The sequence below is a fragment of the Anthonomus grandis genome, chromosome 18 (genome assembly GCF_022605725.1).
Source record: "Anthonomus grandis grandis chromosome 18, icAntGran1.3, whole genome shotgun sequence".
NCBI classification, from domain to species: Eukaryota; Metazoa; Arthropoda; class Insecta; order Coleoptera; family Curculionidae; genus Anthonomus; species Anthonomus grandis.
Window position 1 is genome coordinate 12,853,659 of NC_065563.1, and position 20,669 is coordinate 12,874,327.

The 20,669-nt window shown below is 35.8% G+C and overlaps 4 protein-coding genes across 16 annotated transcripts in view; 2 read left to right on the plus strand and 2 right to left on the minus strand.

Moving 5' to 3' along the window:
* The window catches only part of LOC126746775 (group XIIA secretory phospholipase A2-like), a 149,905-nt gene that overhangs the window by 122,497 nt on the left and 6,739 nt on the right, over positions 1–20,669 (plus strand). The gene's annotated exons all lie outside the window — the stretch shown is intronic.
* LOC126746769 (serine-rich adhesin for platelets-like) lies at positions 6,382–15,510 on the plus strand. The gene is made up of 8 exons (XM_050455123.1): positions 6,382–6,536; positions 6,588–6,687; positions 6,744–6,816; positions 6,871–7,016; positions 7,067–7,213; positions 7,276–7,317; positions 13,879–14,813; positions 14,867–15,510. The coding sequence occupies exons 1-8, from the start codon at positions 6,518–6,520 to the stop codon at positions 15,451–15,453; spliced, it is 2,049 nt and encodes a 682-aa protein (XP_050311080.1). The 5' UTR covers positions 6,382–6,517; the 3' UTR covers positions 15,454–15,510.
* LOC126746794 (uncharacterized) lies at positions 16,628–17,397 on the minus strand. Its single transcript, XM_050455191.1, has 3 exons — positions 17,196–17,397; positions 16,998–17,143; positions 16,628–16,947 (listed from the first exon to the last, which is right to left on the minus strand). Exons 1-3 carry the CDS (start codon positions 17,357–17,359, stop codon positions 16,682–16,684), a joined length of 576 nt encoding a protein of 191 aa, XP_050311148.1. The 5' UTR covers positions 17,360–17,397; the 3' UTR covers positions 16,628–16,681.
* On the minus strand, positions 18,342–19,290 carry LOC126746796 (uncharacterized). Its single transcript, XM_050455193.1, has 3 exons — positions 19,027–19,290; positions 18,728–18,850; positions 18,342–18,671 (listed from the first exon to the last, which is right to left on the minus strand). Exons 1-3 carry the CDS (start codon positions 19,079–19,081, stop codon positions 18,454–18,456), a joined length of 396 nt encoding a protein of 131 aa, XP_050311150.1. The 5' UTR covers positions 19,082–19,290; the 3' UTR covers positions 18,342–18,453.

Sequence of the window (20,669 nt, forward strand, 5' to 3'; positions counted from 1 at the left end):
CGCCATCTTATTAATTTTATATTTATTACAAAATGGCGTCCATTTACCACTTTAAATAGGAAAAATTACGTTAATTTTAAGAGTTAAGTTTGGTCGATTAAAATCCAAACCATCTTTCTTTCATTCAACGTTTCGGCCTATATTAGGCCTTCTTCAAGGCGAACAGAAAAATCAAAGCTGCTGGTTAAATTGCGAAAAGTAGCGTCACAATTTAACGAGAACCTTCGATTTTTCTATTCTTCCTAACAAAATAGATTTTTTGACACTCCAAACTGGGCGCCATCTTGGATTTTTGATACAAAATGGCACCCATTTACTACGTTAAATAAGAAACACTTTAGGTGCTTAATAAATACCTAATACCATCTTGTGAAGGTTATCTAAGATAAGAATGGATTATGTCAAAAAATAATATTGTGTACCAATTGACAGTCAAGTGGGAGTGAGATGGATAATAACCTTATTTAACCTAAAAGAATTATTACAATGGTAAGCGCCAAAATAAGCCGTTTTTTATCCATTTAAAAAGGAACGTTTCCCACTTTAATGTACATACATGGCAAATTTGAAGCTTATAATTTACCCAACAGTCCTTTTTTTCTTCATTAAACCGTATTTTTTGACATTTTAGCCTGTGCGCCATCTTGGATTCCTATTACAAAATGGCGCCCACATACCACATAAAATTACTTCAACTGCCTGGAAGAAACTAAAAATTATTGCATAATTTTTGACAGTTAACCTCAAACACCTAAAACCCCTAAGTAAGGTTAATGCCATCCTGGTCCCACTCATTGCAATACATTCGATACATCGATGAAATGCAAAATGGCCCCTAAACGATTTTAACGGTTATTTAAATATATCAAGGGCCCGATAATATTTTGCCACTTTTCAATATTATATAAATATTAATTTTTTGCGAGCAGTATATGTAACTGTCAACCCGCAACGAGACAAGTGCATGAGTGTGAGTGAGACGGACAACGAGCCCACTTAATATATTAACGTCGTCCATTTTTATGTCGAGTTTTACTGTACAAAAGACACGTAATGTTCACTTTTATGTACATATACGGGATGGTCAAAGTTCGTAGTGTCCGTAGCAACCATTTTTTGCAAAAAAGTCCCTTTTTAATGAGTTTCTAGATCAGTTTTACTGAATATTATTCGGGAACAGTTGGCACGCGTCAACAGTCCATGGGCCACTTTGCACTTTTTTTTATCGCATGTTTTGCAATGGGTGGAACAAGGACGGCTATATGCGATAGATTATTAGAGTGCTGGAACGTCCAAACTGGTCCGCAATTTTTTTTTTACTTTCGAGGTTTTAGGGAGACTTTAAATATAATGAAAAAATATTTTTTCATACTCTAAAATGGGAGCCATCTTGGATTGTTAATACAAAATGGCGTCAATTTACCACTTTAAATGTAAAATAAGTCAAAGTTGATGGTAATAATTTTTCAACTTTTTTAGATCCTTCAGTACAAGAACGTTCATAACTTCGTCAAAAATTGTTAAAATTTAGTCAAAATTTCAACAAACCGTTAAGAAAACTTCACTTTTTATTAAAAAATTTATTTCAAGTTGATGGTACTCCTGGAGAACTTTTTACAGGCCATCAAAGTTGATGGTAATAATTTTTCAGTTTTTTAGGACCTTCAGTACAAGAACGTTCATAACTTCGTCAAAAATTGTTAAAATTTAGTCAAAATTTCAACAAACTGTTAAGAAAACTTCACTTTTTATTAAAAAATTTATTTCAGGTTGATAGTACCACAGGAGAACTTTTTACAGGCCGTCAAAGTTGATGGTAATAATTTTTCAGTTTTTTAGGACCTTTGGTACAAGAACGTTTATAACTTCGTCAAAAATTGTTAAAATTTAGTCAAAGTTTCATTAAACCATTAAGAAAACTTCACTTTTTATTAAAAAATTTATTCCAGGTTGATGGTACCACTGGAGAACTTTTTACAGGCCGTCAAAGTTGACGGTAATAATTTTTCAGTTTTTTAGGACCTTCAGTACAAGAACGTTAATAACTTCGTCAAAAATTGTTAAAATTTAGTCAAAGTTTCATTAGACCATTAAGAAAACTTCACTTTTTATTTAAAGATTTATTTCAGGTTGATGGTACAACTGGAGAACTTTTTACAGGCCGTCAAAGTTGATGGTAAAAATTTTTCACATTTTTAGGACCTTCGGTACAAGAACGTTCATAACTTCGTCAAAAATTGTTAAAATTTAGTCAAAGTTTCATTAGACCATTAAGAAAACTTCACTTTTTATTAAAAAATTTATTTCAAGTTGATGGTACTCCTGGAGAACTTTTTACAGGCCATCAAAGTTGATGGTAATATTTTTTCAGTTTTTTAGGACCTTCAGTACAAGAACGTTCATAACTTCGTCAAAAATTGTTAAAATTTAGTCAAAGTTTCATTAGACCATTAAGAAAACTTCACTTTTTATTAAAAAATTTATTTCAAGTTAATGGTGCTACTAGAAAATTTTTTACAGGCCGTCAAAGTTGATGGTAATAATTTTTCACATTTTTAGGACCTTCGGTACGAGAACGTTCATAACTTTTTCAAAAATTGTCAAAATTTAGTCAAAGTTTCAACAAACGGTTAAGAAAACTTCACTTTTTATTAAAAAATTTATTTCAGGTTGATAGTACCACTGGAGAACTTTTTACAGGCCGTCAAAGTTGATGGTAATAATTTTTCAGTTTTTTTGGACCTTCTGTACAAGAACGTTCATAACTTCATCAAAAATTGTCAAAATTTAGTTAAAGTTTCAACAAACCGTTAAAAAAACTTCACTTTTTATTAAAAAAATTATTTCAGGTTGATAGTACAACTGGAGAACTTTTTACAGGCCGTCAAAGTTGATGGTAATAATTTTTCAGTTTTTTTGGACCTTCTGTACAAGAACGTTCACAACTTCGTCAAAAATTGTCAAAATTTAGTCAAAGTTTCATTAGACCATTAAGAAAACTTCACTTTTTATTAAAAAATTTATTTCAAGTTAATGGTACTACTGGAGAACTTTTTACAGGCCGTCAAAGTTGATGGTAATAATTTTTCACATTTTTAGGACCTTCGGTACAAGAACGTTCATAACTTCGTCAAAAATTATCAAAATTTAGTGAAAGTTTCAACAAACTGTTAAGAAAACTTCACTTTTTATTAAAAAATTTATTTCAGGTTGATAGTACCACTGGAGAACTTTTTACAGGCCGTCAAAGTTGATGGTAATAATTTTTCTGTTTTTTAGGACCCTCAGTACAAGAACGTTCATAACTTCGTCAAAAATTCTCAAAATTTAGTCAAAGTTTCAACAAACCCTTAAGAAAACTTCACTTTTTATTAAAAAATTTATTTCAGGTTGATGGTACAACTGGAGAACTTTTTACAGGCCGTCAAAGTTGATGGTAATAATTTTTCACATTTTTAGGACCTTCAGTACAAGAACGTTCATAACTTCGTCAAAAATTGTCAAAATTTAGTCAAAGTTTCACCAAACGGTTAAGAAAACTTCACTTTTTATTAAAAAAATTATTTCAAATTGACGGTACCACTGGAGAACTTTTTACAAGCCGTCAAAGTTGATGGTAATATTTTTTCAGTTTTTTTGGACTTTTAGTACAAGAACGTTTATATGTTCGTCAAAAATTGTTAAAATTTAGTCAAAGTTTCATTAAATCGTTAAGAAAACTTCACTTTTTATTAAAAAATTTATTTCAGGTTGATGGTACAACTAGAGAACTTTTTACAGGCCGTCAAAGTTGATCGTAACAATTTTTCAGTTTTTTTGGACCTTTGGTACAAAAACGTTCACAACTTCGTCAAAAATTGTTAAAATTGAGGCAAAGTTTCAACGAACTGTTAAGAAAACTTCACTTTTTATTAAAAAATTTATTTCAGGTTGATGGTACTCCTGGAGAACTTTTTACAGGCCATCAAAGTTGATGGTAATATTTTTTCAGTTTTTTAGGACCTTCAGTACAAGAACGTTCATAACTTCGTCAAAAATTGTTAAAATTTAGTCAAAGTTTCATTAGACCATTAAGAAAACTTCACTTTTTATTAAAAAATTTATTTCAAGTTAATGGTGCTACTAGAAAATTTTTTACAGGCCGTCAAAGTTGATGGTAATAATTTTTCACATTTTTAGGACCTTCGGTACGAGAACGTTCATAACTTTTTCAAAAATTGTCAAAATTTAGTCAAAGTTTCAACAAACGGTTAAGAAAACTTCACTTTTTATTAAAAAATTTATTTCAGGTTGATAGTACCACTGGAGAACTTTTTACAGGCCGTCAAAGTTGATGGTAATAATTTTTCAGTTTTTTTGGACCTTCTGTACAAGAACGTTCACAACTTCGTCAAAAATTGTTAAAATTTAGTCAAAGTTTCATTAGACCATTAAGAAAACTTCACTTTTTATTAAAAAATTTATTTCAAGTTGATGGTACTACTAGAAAACTTTTTACAGGCCGTCAAAGTTGATGGTAATAATTTTTCAGTTTTTTAGGACCTTTAGTACAAAAACGTTCATAACTTCGTCAAAAATTGTCAAAATTTAGTCAAAGTTTCACCAAACGGTTAAGAAAACTTCACTTTTTATTAAAAAAATTATTTCAGGTTGATGGTACAATTGGAGAAGTTTTTACAGGCCGTCAAAGTTGATGGTAATAATTTTTCAGTTTTTTTGGACTTTCGGTACAAGAACGTTCATAACTTCATCAAAAATTGTTAAAATTTAGCCAAAGTTTCACCAAACCATTAAGAAACCTTCACTTTTTATTGAAAAATTTATTTCAGGTTGATGGTACCACTGGAGAACTTTTTACAGGCCGTCAAAGTTGATGGTAATATTTTTTCAGTTTTTTTGGACCTTCAGTACAAGAACGTTCATAACTTTGTCAAAAATTGTTAGAATTTAGGCAAAGTTGCAACAAACCATTAAGAAAACTTCACTTTTTATTAAAAAAATTATTTCAGGTTGATGGTACCACTGAAAAACCTTTTACAGGCCGTCAAAGATGATCCTAATAAGCGAGTTGATTAAACATTAATTAATGCTCTTTATGCGGGAACAGTTGGCACGCGTCAACCGTCCTAGGGCGATTATGCGGCTTCCCTGTTCGCGTCTTTTATAGTGAGCGAGACAAGGATGGCTTTATGAGATAGATTCTTAAAATGCAGGGACGTCCGAACTGGTCCAGGATAGAATTGAAAATAATTAAAATAATCATGTGTTTATTATTTATAAAATATAATTGTTATATATAGGCAAGTTTAAAACGTAATACAATAAATAATATAAAGTCTATTATAATACAAACATATTGTGTAAATAAATCATTTTTATTTTAATTAAGCCGGTTGCCTATAGTTCAATATCTCGATGCAGATAGGCAACCCTCTCTCTAGGAGAGATACCTACTCCTTGTGCCCCCATTTAGAGCCGCTTATTATTCTCTTTTGCATTCTTTTCGGTTTCCTTGAGGCGATTAATGGCGTGCACGGACCCAAACAGGACCTTGGCGGTGACCTGGATGCTCTTCGGTTTCTTCCCGGGTAAGTTTCCATTCCTGTTAACGTTCCCATTGACTGGAACCGGGTACGTGTTGTTGTTGTTGGCGTCCCTTAGAGTCATCATCGATTTGCAATTTTCGGGCATGACAAAACGATCCGGAAGAAGGTGTGTCCAGGAGAATTCCAACCTGAAGTAAAGTAACGTTTTTATTATAGTCGTCGATAGTAGAACAAAGTCTATAGAAGAGAATGTTGATAAAAATTGAAAATTGCTTGTTTAAGATGGTTTTAGTACAATTATTTCAATGGCCGAAGTTCTGTGTACATTGTTGACAAGCCCTGAATTGTACTAAGTGCATGGTCATCAGTAAGAACGTCAAAAGGTCTCTTAATTTAATCACAAAAATCGTGAAACTCGATGGGGAGGGCAAATGTAACAAGACTTACACAAGAAATTGTACTGAAATGAATCTACTCGACTATTAAACAGACAGCTCTAATGAAGGTACAGACGGAACTTACCTACTTAAGGCAACGTCATGACTTCACCGCACATATGGAACATCGACGAAACTCCCGATTGCTGGTCAACCTCCACGTCATAAAACGCACACAACGAACGGATTAATGGAGGAAAAAAGAACAGCTGAGATCCGATCACTTCCTGACCCGCCGTATGATAAGAAGAAGCGGGTTACGTGTGGTGGTTGGCACACTGACTGAGTAAATTCACCGCGAAGAGAGAAGTCACTGTGTCAGTGGGGCCGAGGCACATATACATTATACACACTCACTCTCTCTCTCTTGCTCCTTTGGCATTTTACTATTATTTTACGTTCGGTTTTCTTAGATCCCGGGCCGAATCGAAGGTTATTTATTATGTCAAAAAAAAAAAAAGTGACACCCTTCAAACCCTTTTCGGTACCCGCACAAGGAAAATTCACAGTGTAAACGCATTAATTATTACTAAAATGTCCCAGAGAACTTCAGGTAATAATTTCCCAAATAAGAGTTTCCAAAATACTACTGTGAAACTTTCAGGGTACAGTTCGTCCTCGTACTACTCGGGTAGCAGGAGAAGCGAACGCAGTCGCAGCTTACAGCAGCCGATGAGCCCCAGGACCGCACCGGTGCACTCCCGGTAATAAAACCGAAGTTATCCACAATTTCCTTTTTAATTATTTATTTTATTTAAAGGTCAAGGAGTTTCGATACGAACCGAGGAGGCACCTCGGGTCAAGCGATGAAGAAGAAATACCCGAGACCAGAGGTACGTTAATCCAGCACCTTCTGATCCATTATAAAAAGTGTCTAATTGTTTCAGGAGTGCGAGTGTGGTCCGGACATCTACGGGGCCCTACTCGGCCCCACTGTAGACGAGCAGATCCTCGCTGGTCTACAGGCGCTCTTTAGCATGGCAGAGGTTTGTCCAGAAGAACCGCCGGCTAGCGTGCACAGCATCAAACCCCCGTAAGTGCACGGTTTCCCTTTCGAGACTCGTGCTTACGTACTATTTTCAGCCCTGAACCTGATCCAGAGGTGTCCAGCTACAGGAGTGAACCCTCCGAGCAAGTGTCCTCTCCCTACCCCAGCGTACGGAGCGAGAGTTTCAACGAACCAGAACGAAGCGAGTCCGTGGTCACCGGATATCCGGAGGAGCAATCTGCGTGAGCAATTACGATGACGTCACAATTTTCCCTTTTTGGGTTAAATTTGGTTTGTCTTTCAGGGAGACCGAGGAGAAGGAAGATAGTTACGTCAGTGCCGTCACGTAAGCATCCTCCCTCTGTTAAATGAAACAAAAACCTTCTTGGTTCTTCCACTAACTTATGTTACGTTATGGACCCTGCGTCACATAAACGCTAATAACTTTTCTTCTATGGCGAATTTTTTTTACTAATTTTCACTGTTTAATGTGAGAAGGTTTTTTTTTGGGCGTGGCAAAAAACGGTTGCGGCAACGGTTTGTGAAAACTGACCGGGTCGAATTTTCTGAAACTCAATGACCTCAAAGGCCTCTATGAAAGGCTGCTCCCAAAGGGCGCTTTTTAAGATAAACCCTCTAGAAGTGGGATTTTTGGGTGAATGAAATTTTAACTTTTTGCGCGGTACTTAAACGGTTGTGGGGCCTTAACGGTGACCTTCATGATGATGCGGATGAAACGGCGCTTTTCTACGTGAATGTGGCTGTCTTTTTTGTTGAAACTATTTTTGGCAAACAGTGACTGCTTCCGAGATAAACGAGCTCAAACTTGATTTTTTTTTTTTTTTTGGGAAAAAAGTGAGTTTTTTGAGAAATAATTTTTTTTCTACTACTAAAATTTTTTTTATTTTTTTTTGTTTATACTGTTTGAAAGCTTAATCCTTTAGGATTAAATAGAGGTATTATTCACGTCGCTAGGTATTATACAGGGCGAGCTGCATAAACAAATATGAACCCTGGTCTGAGCCTTTTTTGACCGATTTTTCTTAATAACTTTTTATTGGCGGCACCTAAGAGATTCAAACTTTTAGCATTTTAACAATTTTCTAAAACCTAATTTTTGACATAATTTGCACTCGTCTACGTAGAGTAGTTTTTGCTCTACACCTTTTTTTGTCTTTGACGCTTAATACCGGCATACCTATGACACCTACGAAAACCATTTTTTTCCTGAGACAACCGGAAACTATCTAACTGTAATTCATTAAAAACCGTTTTTCTTTAAATACCACCGTTTTTTCGCAAAACGCTATTATTTACGCCAAACCCCAAAAAATAAGCCGCTACAACGAGGCAGTCTTACCGTCAACACACCGGTAGGAGCCCTCATGGTGAAATAACTAAGTGGTCCAGCACCCAATGTAAAAGGGACAAGGTCTGTGTCAACAAGCCTATATGGTCGCGTCTCCATGGCAACGAAACGCCGAAAAAAGACCCTTTTTATAATCGAAATTTAACTATTAAAACCGATTGGAATCGGTCCAGAATTGATGTTAATCGGTTCCTAAGGCTTTATACTATTTTTCCATATACAAATCATAAGTTAAAAACCTTTTTTTATACTCTAAAACACCGCCTGAAAATGGTCGATTTTGACGTCTATGCCCAATTTTAATGGCGGCCGTTTTGACAACATCACCTTGCGCACCGGCTATTCTCAAAGCCAGCCATGGCCGCGTCTCCATGGCAACGAAAACGGCCGAAAAGAGACCCTTTTTATAATCGAAATTTAACTACTAAAACCGATTGGAATCGGTCCAGAATTGATGTTAATCTGTTCCTAAGGCTTTATACTGTTTTTCCATGTACAAATCATAAGGTAAAAACCGTTTTTTATACCCTAAAACACCGTCTGAAAATGGTCGATTTTGACGTTTATGCCCAATTTTAATGGCGGTTATGACAACATGGCGTCAACGTAGATGAATCGGCGGCCCGGACTTGCTTCCTAATTTCATTGATAAAATGCTTAAAATAGCCCAGAACTTCCTGAAATTGGTATGGAATTATTCAAGAGACTCTGGAGAATCTGAATATGTGCATATCTTTTACCAAATCGTTTTCTATTAGCCGTGACAATTCGGCAAAGTTTTAGAATTTACCGTGTATTATTATAATATTCATGCGACACAGTGGTCTATACAAGGCATTTAGCTAGACAAAAATTACAACACAGTGGGTCCTAATGATAAGAAAAAAATCAAATCGGGATTTAATGGGTATTATTATTTTATGTGGTAATTTTGGTATTTGCCCGATTTGAATGAAATTCGGTATTTGGGTTTGCCTTAGGGTATAATTATTAATTTTTTGAAAATTTTTGAAATATTGAGTTTTAGATTATGAATTTTAACAAAAGTAAGAAAAGTTCTACTGGTCCCCACGGACTAAATTAACAACTTGTTGTCTCCATATTACATATTATTCAACACACTTATCCTAATTACCAACAGTCAGCAAAATACTTGAAAAATGTCATCGCAGTTTTTACAGGCCGTCAAAGTTGATGGTAATAATTTTTCAGTTTTTTTGGACTTTCGGTACAAGAACGTTCATAACTTCGTCAAAAATTGTTAAAATTTAGTCAAAGTTTCAACAAACCATTAAGAAACCTTCACTTTTTATTGAAAAATTTATTTAAGATTGATGGTACCACTGGAGAACTTTTTACAGGCCGTCAAAGTTGATGGTAATATTTTTTTAGTTTTGTTGGACTTTCGGTACAAGAACGTTCATAACTTCATCAAAAATTGTTAAAATTTAGCCAAAGTTTCACCAAACCATTAAGAAACCTTCACTTTTTATGAAAAAATTTATTTCAGGTTGATGGTACTCCTGGAAAACTTTTTACAGGCCGTCAAAGTTGATGGTAATATTTTTTCAGTTTTTTTGGATCTTCAGTACAAGAACATTCATAACTTTGTCAAAAATTGTTAGAATTTAGGCAAAGTTGCAACAAACCATTAAGAAAACTTCACTTTTTATTAAAAAATTTATTTCAAGTTGATGGTACAACTGGAGGGCATTTTAGAGGCCGTCAAAGATGATCGTAACAACTTTTTAGTTTTTTTGGACTTTCGGTACAAGAACGTTCATAACTTCGTCAAAAATTGTTAAAATTTAGTCAAAGTTTCAACAAACCGTTAAGAAAGCTTCACTTTTTATTAAAAAATTTATTTCAGGTTAATGGTACCACTGGAGAAGTTTTTACAGGCCATCAAAGTTGATGGTAATAATTTTTCAGTTTTTTTGGACCTTCAGTACAAGAACGTTCATAACTTCGTCAAAAATTGTTAAAATTTAGCCAAAGTTTCACCAAACCATTAAGAAACCTTCACTTTTTATTAAAAAATTTATTTCAGGTTGATGGTACTCCTGGAGAACTTTTTACAAGCCGTCAAAGTTGATGGTAATAATTTTTCAGTTTTTTTGGATTTTCGGTATAAGAACGTTCATAACTTCGTCAAAAATTGTTAAAATTTAGTCAAAGTTTCAACAAACCGTTAAGAAAACTTCACTTTTTATTAAAAAATTTATTTCAGGTTAATGGTACCACTGGAGAAGTTTTTACAGGCCGTCAAAGTTGATGGTAATAATTTTTCAGTTTTTTTGGACCTTCAGTACAAGAACGTTCATAACTTCGTCAAAAATTGTTAAAATTTAGTCAAAGTTTCAACAAACCATTAAGAAACCTTCACTTTTTATTAAAAAATTTATTTCAGGTTGATGGTACTCCTGGAGAACTTTTTACAAGCCGTCAAAGTTGATGGTAATAATTTTTCAGTTTTTTTGGATTTTCGGTATAAGAACGTTCATAACTTCGTCAAAAATTGTTAAAATTTAGTCAAAGTTTCAACAAACCGTTAAGAAAACTTCACTTTTTATTAAAAAATTTATTTCAGGTTAATGGTACCACTGGAGAAGTTTTTACAGGCCGTCAAAGTTGATGGTAATAATTTTTCAGTTTTTTTGGACCTTCAGTACAAGAACGTTCATAACTTCGTCAAAAATTGTTAAAATTTAGTCAAAGTTTCAACAAACCATTAAGAAACCTTCACTTTTTATTGAAAAATTTATTTAAGATTGATGGTACCACTGGAGAACTTTTTACAAGCCGTCAAAGTTGATGGTAATAATTTTTCAGTTTTTTTGGATTTTCGGTATAAGAACGTTCATAACTTCGTCAAAAATTGTTAAAATTTAGTCAAAGTTTCAACAAACCGTTAAGAAAACTTCACTTTTTATTAAAAAATTTATTTCAGGTTAATGGTACCACTGGAGAAGTTTTTACAGGCCGTCAAAGTTGATGGTAATAATTTTTCAGTTTTTTTGGACCTTCAGTACAAGAACGTTCATAACTTCGTCAAAAATTGTTAAAATTTAGTCAAAGTTTCAACAAACCATTAAGAAACCTTCACTTTTTATTGAAAAATTTATTTAAGATTGATGGTACCACTGGAGAACTTTTTACAGGCCGTCAAAGTTGATGGTAATATTTTTTTAGTTTTGTTGGACTTTCGGTACAAGAACGTTCATAACTTCATCAAAAATTGTTAAAATTTAGCCAAAGTTTCACCAAACCATTAAGAAACCTTCACTTTTTATGAAAAAATTTATTTCAGGTTGATGGTACTCCTGGAAAACTTTTTACAGGCCGTCAAAGTTGATGGTAATATTTTTTCAGTTTTTTTGGATCTTCAGTACAAGAACATTCATAACTTTGTCAAAAATTGTTAGAATTTAGGCAAAGTTGCAACAAACCATTAAGAAAACTTCACTTTTTATTAAAAAATTTATTTCAAGTTGATGGTACAACTGGAGGGCATTTTAGAGGCCGTCAAAGATGATCGTAACAACTTTTTAGTTTTTTTGGACTTTCGGTACAAGAACGTTCATAACTTCGTCAAAAATTGTTAAAATTTAGTCAAAGTTTCAACAAACCGTTAAGAAAACTTCACTTTTTATTAAAAAATTTATTTCAGGTTAATGGTACCACTGGAGAAGTTTTTACAGGCCGTCAAAGTTGATGGTAATAATTTTTCAGTTTTTTTGGACCTTCAGTACAAGAACGTTCATAACTTCGTCAAAAATTGTTAAAATTTAGTCAAAGTTTCAACAAACCATTAAGAAACCTTCACTTTTTATTGAAAAATTTATTTAAGATTGATGGTACCACTGGAGAACTTTTTACAAGCCGTCAAAGTTGATGGTAATAATTTTTCAGTTTTTTTGGATTTTCGGTATAAGAACGTTCATAACTTCGTCAAAAATTGTTAAAATTTAGTCAAAGTTTCAACAAACCGTTAAGAAAACTTCACTTTTTATTAAAAAATTTATTTCAGGTTAATGGTACCACTGGAGAAGTTTTTACAGGCCGTCAAAGTTGATGGTAATAATTTTTCAGTTTTTTTGGACCTTCAGTACAAGAACGTTCATAACTTCGTCAAAAATTGTTAAAATTTAGTCAAAGTTTCAACAAACCATTAAGAAACCTTCACTTTTTATTGAAAAATTTATTTAAGATTGATGGTACCACTGGAGAACTTTTTACAAGCCGTCAAAGTTGATGGTAATAATTTTTCAGTTTTTTTGGATTTTCGGTATAAGAACGTTCATAACTTCGTCAAAAATTGTTAAAATTTAGTCAAAGTTTCAACAAACCGTTAAGAAAACTTCACTTTTTATTAAAAAATTTATTTCAGGTTAATGGTACCACTGGAGAAGTTTTTACAGGCCGTCAAAGTTGATGGTAATAATTTTTCAGTTTTTTTGGACCTTCAGTACAAGAACGTTCATAACTTCGTCAAAAATTGTTAAAATTTAGTCAAAGTTTCAACAAACCATTAAGAAACCTTCACTTTTTATTGAAAAATTTATTTAAGATTGATGGTACCACTGGAGAACTTTTTACAGGCCGTCAAAGTTGATGGTAATATTTTTTTAGTTTTGTTGGACTTTCGGTACAAGAACGTTCATAACTTCATCAAAAATTGTTAAAATTTAGCCAAAGTTTCACCAAACCATTAAGAAACCTTCACTTTTTATGAAAAAATTTATTTCAGGTTGATGGTACTCCTGGAAAACTTTTTACAGGCCGTCAAAGTTGATGGTAATATTTTTTCAGTTTTTTTGGATCTTCAGTACAAGAACATTCATAACTTTGTCAAAAATTGTTAGAATTTAGGCAAAGTTGCAACAAACCATTAAGAAAACTTCACTTTTTATTAAAAAATTTATTTCAAGTTGATGGTACAACTGGAGGGCATTTTAGAGGCCGTCAAAGATGATCGTAACAACTTTTTAGTTTTTTTGGACTTTCGGTACAAGAACGTTCATAACTTCGTCAAAAATTGTTAAAATTTAGTCAAAGTTTCAACAAACCGTTAAGAAAACTTCACTTTTTATTAAAAAATTTATTTCAGGTTAATGGTACCACTGGAGAAGTTTTTACAGGCCGTCAAAGTTGATGGTAATAATTTTTCAGTTTTTTTGGACCTTCAGTACAAGAACGTTCATAACTTTGTCAAAAATTGTTAGAATTTAGTCAAAGTTTCAACAAACTGTTAAAAAAACTTCACTTTTTATTAAAAAATTTATTTCAAGTTGATGGTACCACTGGAGAACTTTTTACAGGTCGTCAAAGATGATCTTAATCATTTTTCACATAGCAAAATACTTCAAAAATGTCGTCGCACTCATTGAAATATTCCTTAAATGCTTTCTATATGACTATTTAAGGTTGACGTACTTAATGATAAACTAAAGCATAGCTGTTGATTAGCCTAGTTTCCTAACAAGAATAAATAATACTAAAATAGGTTGAAGTTGAATAAAATTCTCTCTCACACAGCAAAGAAGAGTCGGCCTCAACGGAAGTCACCCAGTCCACCGGAACGGCGCAAACCGAGGCCGAGTCCCAAAACTCCGGTTTCCAAACCGAGGAGAGCGAAGTGGAAACTCACCTGCCCACCACCTCCAGCTCCGAGGCCAAATCGCAGACCAGCAGCGAACAGTCCTGCCAGTGTCACCCCATCAAAGCGGAATGCGAGTGCGTTAAGCCTGCGGGGTGCCTTCCTCCTCACGCCGCGTGTCTTTCTCCCTCTTTCTACGACCCTTCCCTCGACGCTTACGTCTCTTTCGTATCCCCCCCGGGGCCCATTCAACCTCCCACAACGACTCCCTGTGGTCCTTGTGTCACTTCCAACCCATGTAAGCTTGGTGGTGAAGCGTTCGTGCCGACACCTCATCATCCTTCATCTGTCCACGAGTCTTCACATCATCATTCCCCCTCTATTCATGAATCTTCTCATCATCACGCACCATCACAGCATGCTCCGTCCGTTCATGAGCCTTCACACCATCATTCTCCCTCCATACATAAATCTTCACAGCATGCTCCCTCTACTCACGAGCCTTCTTATTACGCTCCATCTATCCATGAATCAACGCATCATCATCATCATTCACCGTCTGTCCACGAGCCTTCACATCATCACGCAACTTCTATTCATGAACCTTCACATCATCATGCAACTTCTATTCATGAACCTTCTCATCATCACGCACCATCACAGCATGCTCCGTCCGTCCATGAGTCTTCACACCATCATCCTTCCTCCACACATCATGCTCCCTCTACTCATGAATCTTCACATCATCATCATCATCATCATGAGTCGTCCCATCAAGAAACATCAACTCACGCTCACTCGTCCGATGGTCCAGCGTCGTTGCACGATCACCATCAGCATAAGAAAGCGGAAACTGCCCAAAAAGAGAAAAAAGGTAAAATTCTTCTTCTTCTTCTTAAAGCTCGTTGTTATTTACATCTCTTGCAGACCACTCAAAGAGCTCCTGCTCGTGCTCAAGCGGAAGTTCCAGCAGCCTGATCACCAGAACGAAATCGAGACCGTGCAGCTGCTGCGGCAGTCAAACCTCCTCGTCGGACACAAAAGACTCCTCCACCTCCTACACCTGCATATCCAGTAAAACTGGGAAAACTTTACGCATCCAGGTTGCCAATTGTGAAACTCTTACTGCTACTACTACTACTAAGAGAGATTCCAGCTCGACCTCTTGTCCCTGTCTACAACAGCTGCGGAACAAAAAAATGTCTTCATGCGTGTGCGATAAAAAGAGACCGAGTTGCAACTGTTGCCAAACAAAGAAGAACAAGAAGAAGAACATAATGATTTGCGAGTGCAATGAGAGTCGTAGCAGCAGTAACGAGCCGGATGAAGTGAGCGGGATCGAGGAGGACATGGGCGACGCGAAGAAGTGCGAGGTCCGATACGCCATCACGAAGATCACCAAGTTCCAGAGTTACACCACTTTCGAGGTGATGAAGTCGACGAGGAAGAGGCCTAAAGTGTTGCCCGGCAAGCTGGAGGGGGTGTTCGTTTTGAGGAACAAGAACCGGAAGTAGATGGGGGTGCGATGGAAATGTTCTTTGGTCATTTCTGAATAAATTGTTATAGTTTCATTGTAAGAGTGCGATGGAGGGTCAGCAAGTGAGTTAGAGAAGACGTGGATGGGTTCTGTCGTGTTTCGACGTGTAGCCACACCCTAAGTTGGCTTGAAATGTGACTTTTTTGGCGTATTTAAGCCCACTGCAGACGAGGATCGTAATTTTATTGTGATCGTCCTGGTTTTGTAGGAGTGAGAAGGAAAATCAGCCCGAAAAGTGGGTTAATGAGGAAGAATTTTTTTGGGTTTCTATCTCGTTGAAATCTTCGACCACGCCCTTAATTGTCTTGGAAGGTCACTTTTTTGATATAGTTAAGCTCACTTTAGACGAAGATGTTCATTTTATTGCGATCGTCCAGGATTTGTGAGAGTGAGAGAGAAAACCAGCCCAAAAAGTGAGTTAATTAAGAAGACATTTTTTGGGTTTCTACCTCGTTTCAATCTTCGACCACGCCCTAAATAGACTTAGAAAGTCACTTTTCTTATGTAATTAAGCTAAATTCAGACGAGGATCGTAATTTTAATGCGATCGTCCAGGTTTTGTAGGAGTGAGAGGGAAAATCAGCCCTAAAAGTGGATTAATGAAGGACACATTTTATAAGTTTCTACCTCATTTCATTGTTGGACCACGCCCTAAATTTACTTGCAGAGTCACTTTTCTGACGTAGTTAGGTCCCCTACAGACGAGGATCATAATTTTATTGCGATCGTCTAGGATTTGTGAGAGTGAGAGAGAAAACCAGCCCAAAAAGTGAGTTAATTAAGAAGACATTTTTTGGGTTTCTACCTCGTTTCAATCTTCAACCACGCCCTAAATAGACTTGGAAAATCACTTTTCTAATATAGTTAAGCCCCCTACAGACGAGGATCATAATTTTATTGCGATCGTCCAGGATTTGTGCGAGTGAGAAGGAAAAACAGCCCTAAAAGTGGGTTATTGAAGGACACATTTTGTAAGTTTCTACCTCATTTCATTGTTGGACCACGCCCTAAATAGACTTGGAAAATCACTTTTCTAATATAGTTAAGCCCCCTACAGACGAGGATCATAATTTTATTGCGATCGTCTAGGATTTGTGCGAGTGAGAGGGAAAATGAGCCCAAAAAGTGGGTTTAAAAAAAAAATTCTCCAATGTTTCTAAAATGCATTTATTGCCTTAATTATTATTTTAAGCAGAACCGTCCTGCTAAACACTAAAAATCCTTATGGCACTCATCACACCGATAAGTAGCAGGGAGATTGCGCATGTGCCGGCGCCTCCCCCCACCCCATCTCCGACCCTAAGCGTGTGCGTATTACAGAAATTGGTACGATTACACTCCCTACACGAAAAAGTACCATTATGGACGTTTTGGGTCTGAACCGCGCTGGCGAGTAGTTCGCATAAGGTTCTATTGGCCCCGGCCGTAACATCCCTTATGATACACGAGCGTAGAGTGTGGGTGTCGTGGGCTAAAAAATTAAAATAAATAAATAAAATATTCGTTGCGGAGTTTGCTTACGCTCGAATACAGTGGCGGTGACGCAGTTTCCCTCGAAGGTATGGGGGGACGCCTCTTCACCGATCAAAGCGGTTTCTTTATTTAGCGCCTCCTGCAGGTGGGACCATAGGGGATGGTCTAAAGAAGGGTCTAGGCCAAGGGTGTTACTAGAAGTAATTTATTTATTTTACTATATAAATTAATGCGTATATTACTTACGTGAAGTTGCAAGTGGCGTTGGCCACGTTGGCCCTAAAGTCTGGATGGTCGGCATCGTTGCAGTAGCTGTTGCCGAAGCACCTGTGGCAATTCAATATGGTCCTTTGGGAATATACCCCCAAGGTTACGAGGGGAACGATGAACAGGAAAGAGATAAACTTCATTTTGACCGAGCAGACGAACAACTGTCTGTTAATCTATTAAGGAATTATTATCGGTAGCCTCTAATAATAATTTATTGATTGTATCACTATAGGAGCATATTTATGGCACTATAGGCTTGATTAATTTACAATGTTGTTATTAATTTAAGGTGAGTGTGACGTCATTCCATGGTTATTTTAAACCGTTAAAGAAAATACTGCTGAACATTTTTAAGGTTGTTTTGATAAAGATTCTCTCTCTCAGTCACACAAATCATGGACAATTGCTTTAAACGATGATCAGGCAACTATGCTTCTATATCCAGCAACTAGTCCATTTTAATCTCACAGTATTTCTACCAGGAGATCTTGATCTACAAGATGATCCAGACTGGATATGCTGAAGATCGTCTTATCTTGTCTTATTAATAGGATTAGCATAGGAGTCTTACTCACTTTGCCTACGGCTCATGCGTAATGCCTGTTATAACTCATTAACCCTAAAAGTCAAATTCGATTATTGATTAACAGGTGACAACGTCGCAATTCTTGTATAGTGACAGATGACACTGTATGTCAGTTGTCAATGACGCTAAAACGTTTAGTTTTTGTTGTAACTTTTTATTTACGCACCGGGATACACTTGCAACCTCTGATATAAATTAAATGCGGTTGTTTTGCTGATTTTCCCTCTCATTTGCACGACTCTAATAAATTGGTTATCCTCGTCTGTAGTGGGCTTAAGAAAACTGACATTTCAAGCCAATTTAGGGCGTGGCCGAAGAGTGAAGCATGATTTTTCTACCCATAACGTTTAACCTATCCAAACAGGACCTAATTAATGAAATAATGATGAGGAAAATAGCCCCAATTTCCGTTCGGCAGCTGCCCATACCAAGCTAATCAATCAACGGTCCGAAAATAGACAAATCGAATTTATACTTACACTGTAGTTGAATGGGGTTAGTTTACGTCGCCACATATAATTAAATACTTTGAAAAATTCATTTATTTATTTATTGATATACAACATCAAGTGTGTCCCTGCCTTAAACATTTTTGACAGTTGACCGGTGCTCATCTGTCACTTATGCTAACGCAGGGGCGTAGGTACATCACATAAAACATTTTATTATAACAAACGATACAATAACCAGAATTTTTTCCGAGAGAACTTTTAAAGAAAAATTACACAAATTCGTAGCGCACTCCTCGAATCTGATGAGCGTGGCCAACTTTGACTTATCGGGGGAGACCATGTGGAGCAGCTCCCTCTCTGTTAAGTAGGCGCAGTCCCTTACCGTGGCCAGCACCTTCCTGCTCGGCATTTGAGCTAGAAAAGGACGTCGAATCATTAAAACGTTACAAGACACGTATGGTGTGTCTCACTCTCATATTGCATCGTGGCACACTTGTCCTCCGAGCAGTTCTTCTGGTGGATTTCCTCCGGGTATCCGCTATTGCAAGCTTTTGACGTTTGGTGGCAGTAGTAGCACGTGATCGTTGTCGTGCCTGTAAGAAGTTAGTTTTTGATTGAGGCGGCAACGTTGTCCCAGTAGACTCTATCTCTCTCTTATACTCACCAGCGTTGCCAATTTTTTTAAATTGTAGGTTATGTGTCATGAAGCAAACTTAATAAGTAGGTGCCTTCAGGGGTGTAGGAAATTAATATGGAATAAAATACTTACCATTATTTACGGCACAAATAACGATAAACACAATTATTAAAGCAGGAAGGTGCATTATGTGTGTTACTTGCAGCCGGTCACTATCGCTTCAGACAAAGTTATCGGTCAGCATTTTAAACCGCATATTTTGCGAAAAAATCGAGTGTGAATTCGAACTATTTTCGTAACAGTAGAGGAAATTCGGCTGTTTTTAAACACCTTCTCGGGATATTACATTTAACCGCTCTCTCTCTCTCTCACTTCGCTACGCTCGTATTGGGTTTAACACTCTGGAAAAAAAATGTTTACTGACGAGTTTACACGTGTATATTTTTAGAATATTTGACGAAATGACTGGGTTAGTTCCGCACTCTTTAGTACGCCCCTGCTTGGGAAGTTTGACAAGTGACAGCCGCGTATGAAGTTCGACGCACTCTGTTAGTTGTCATTTCGTTTGACAGCTGTCAAATGTCATTGTAGAACAAATAAACGGAGCATAGAGCTAATATTAGAGACAAACAACAAGACGTTTATTTGGATTGACTGTTTATTTAGTACGCCCCTGCTTGGGAAGTTTGACAAATGACAGCCGCGTATGAAGTTTGACTCACTCTGTTAGCTGTCATTCCGTTTGACAGCTGTCAAATGTAATTGTAGAACAAATAAAACACCTATAACCTCTATAAACTGTTTATCTATGAAATAAAATAAACAGAACGTAGAGCTATGACTATTTATAATACTAGAGACGAGCAACAAAACCCGCAACTAAGCCCAAAAATTTCCCTTTCACTTTATCACAGCTATTTTCCTATACTAGCATTACAGCAGGTAAACAAAGGTGAAGCCACTGAAACCGAATCAACGTTGCATAGGTACACTTTCAAATAAATCAATTACCATTAGTATTTTCTTTCTCAGTCTTTCCTACAGTTATTGAAGAAGGATAGTTTATGACTGTTCTAGTATGTTCTTGCTCTGACCCCATTGATGATAAAAAATACAAACAAGTTTAGGTGAAAAAAAGGCCCCTATGGCTAAACTTTGCCAACTATAAACTGGGTGTGTGCAATATAATGTATTTTACTATTATTATTATGTTTGCCTATTCCTCACATAAAGGACTCAATAATTTATATAGGCATTAAACTGTATAACCAGTTGCCATCCAGTGTGTTGATGAATACTTTTTGTCTATTCTCGAGTAGCATCTAGTCTCTAAAATTCTGTAATTTGACTGACAATTTCTGTCATTGTTAAATGTTGCTATCGTTGTAAGTTCTATAAATTAGATATAGAACTTAATATTGTAGGTATGTCTGTTTTTCAGGCTTTCTTAGTAAGAATTATATGTGTTTTATCTATCTAATACCAAAAAGTATAAAAAAGTGTTCTTATAGGTCAAATTACTTCCCGAGATCAATTTAAGTATATTACATCCGAAGCTCTTCTTGTGCTTAACCTCAAACAATCTGATATAATGTGTATTTTATGTTATTTTCCTTTTTGCTAATATTTATGTATAGACTCTGCATCTTTTAATCCTAAGTAAGCATGTCTATATTTAATTACTTTTCTTGCCTTTGCACGAGTAATAAATCAATATAAAGAAACAATAAAGCAAACAAAAGTTTATTACAAATTATATTATACCAGCCGATATC

Bases quoted from the DNA above. Each gene is read 5' to 3' on its own strand.
- LOC126746769 (XM_050455123.1), top strand. The intron at 6,817-6,870 runs GTACGTTAATCC...TAATTGTTTCAG, and splicing joins AGAAATACCCGAGACCAGAG to GAGTGCGAGTGTGGTCCGGA. The intron at 7,214-7,275 runs GTGAGCAATTAC...TTTGTCTTTCAG, and splicing joins TATCCGGAGGAGCAATCTGC to GGAGACCGAGGAGAAGGAAG.
- LOC126746794 (XM_050455191.1), bottom strand. From the start codon at position 17,359: ATGAAGTTTATCTCTTTCCTGTTCATCGTTCCCCTCGTAACCTTGGGG. The intron at 17,144-17,195 runs GTAAGTAATATA...AATTACTTCTAG, and splicing joins AACGCCACTTGCAACTTCAC to TAACACCCTTGGCCTAGACC. The intron at 16,948-16,997 runs GTAAGCAAACTC...TTAATTTTTTAG, and splicing joins CACCGCCACTGTATTCGAGC to CCCACGACACCCACACTCTA.
- LOC126746796 (XM_050455193.1), bottom strand. From the start codon at position 19,081: ATGCACCTTCCTGCTTTAATAATTGTGTTTATCGTTATTTGTGCCGTA. The intron at 18,851-19,026 runs GTAAGTATTTTA...AACTTCTTACAG, and splicing joins TATTTGTGCCGTAAATAATG to GCACGACAACGATCACGTGC. The intron at 18,672-18,727 runs GTGAGACACACC...GTCCTTTTCTAG, and splicing joins TGCCACGATGCAATATGAGA to CTCAAATGCCGAGCAGGAAG.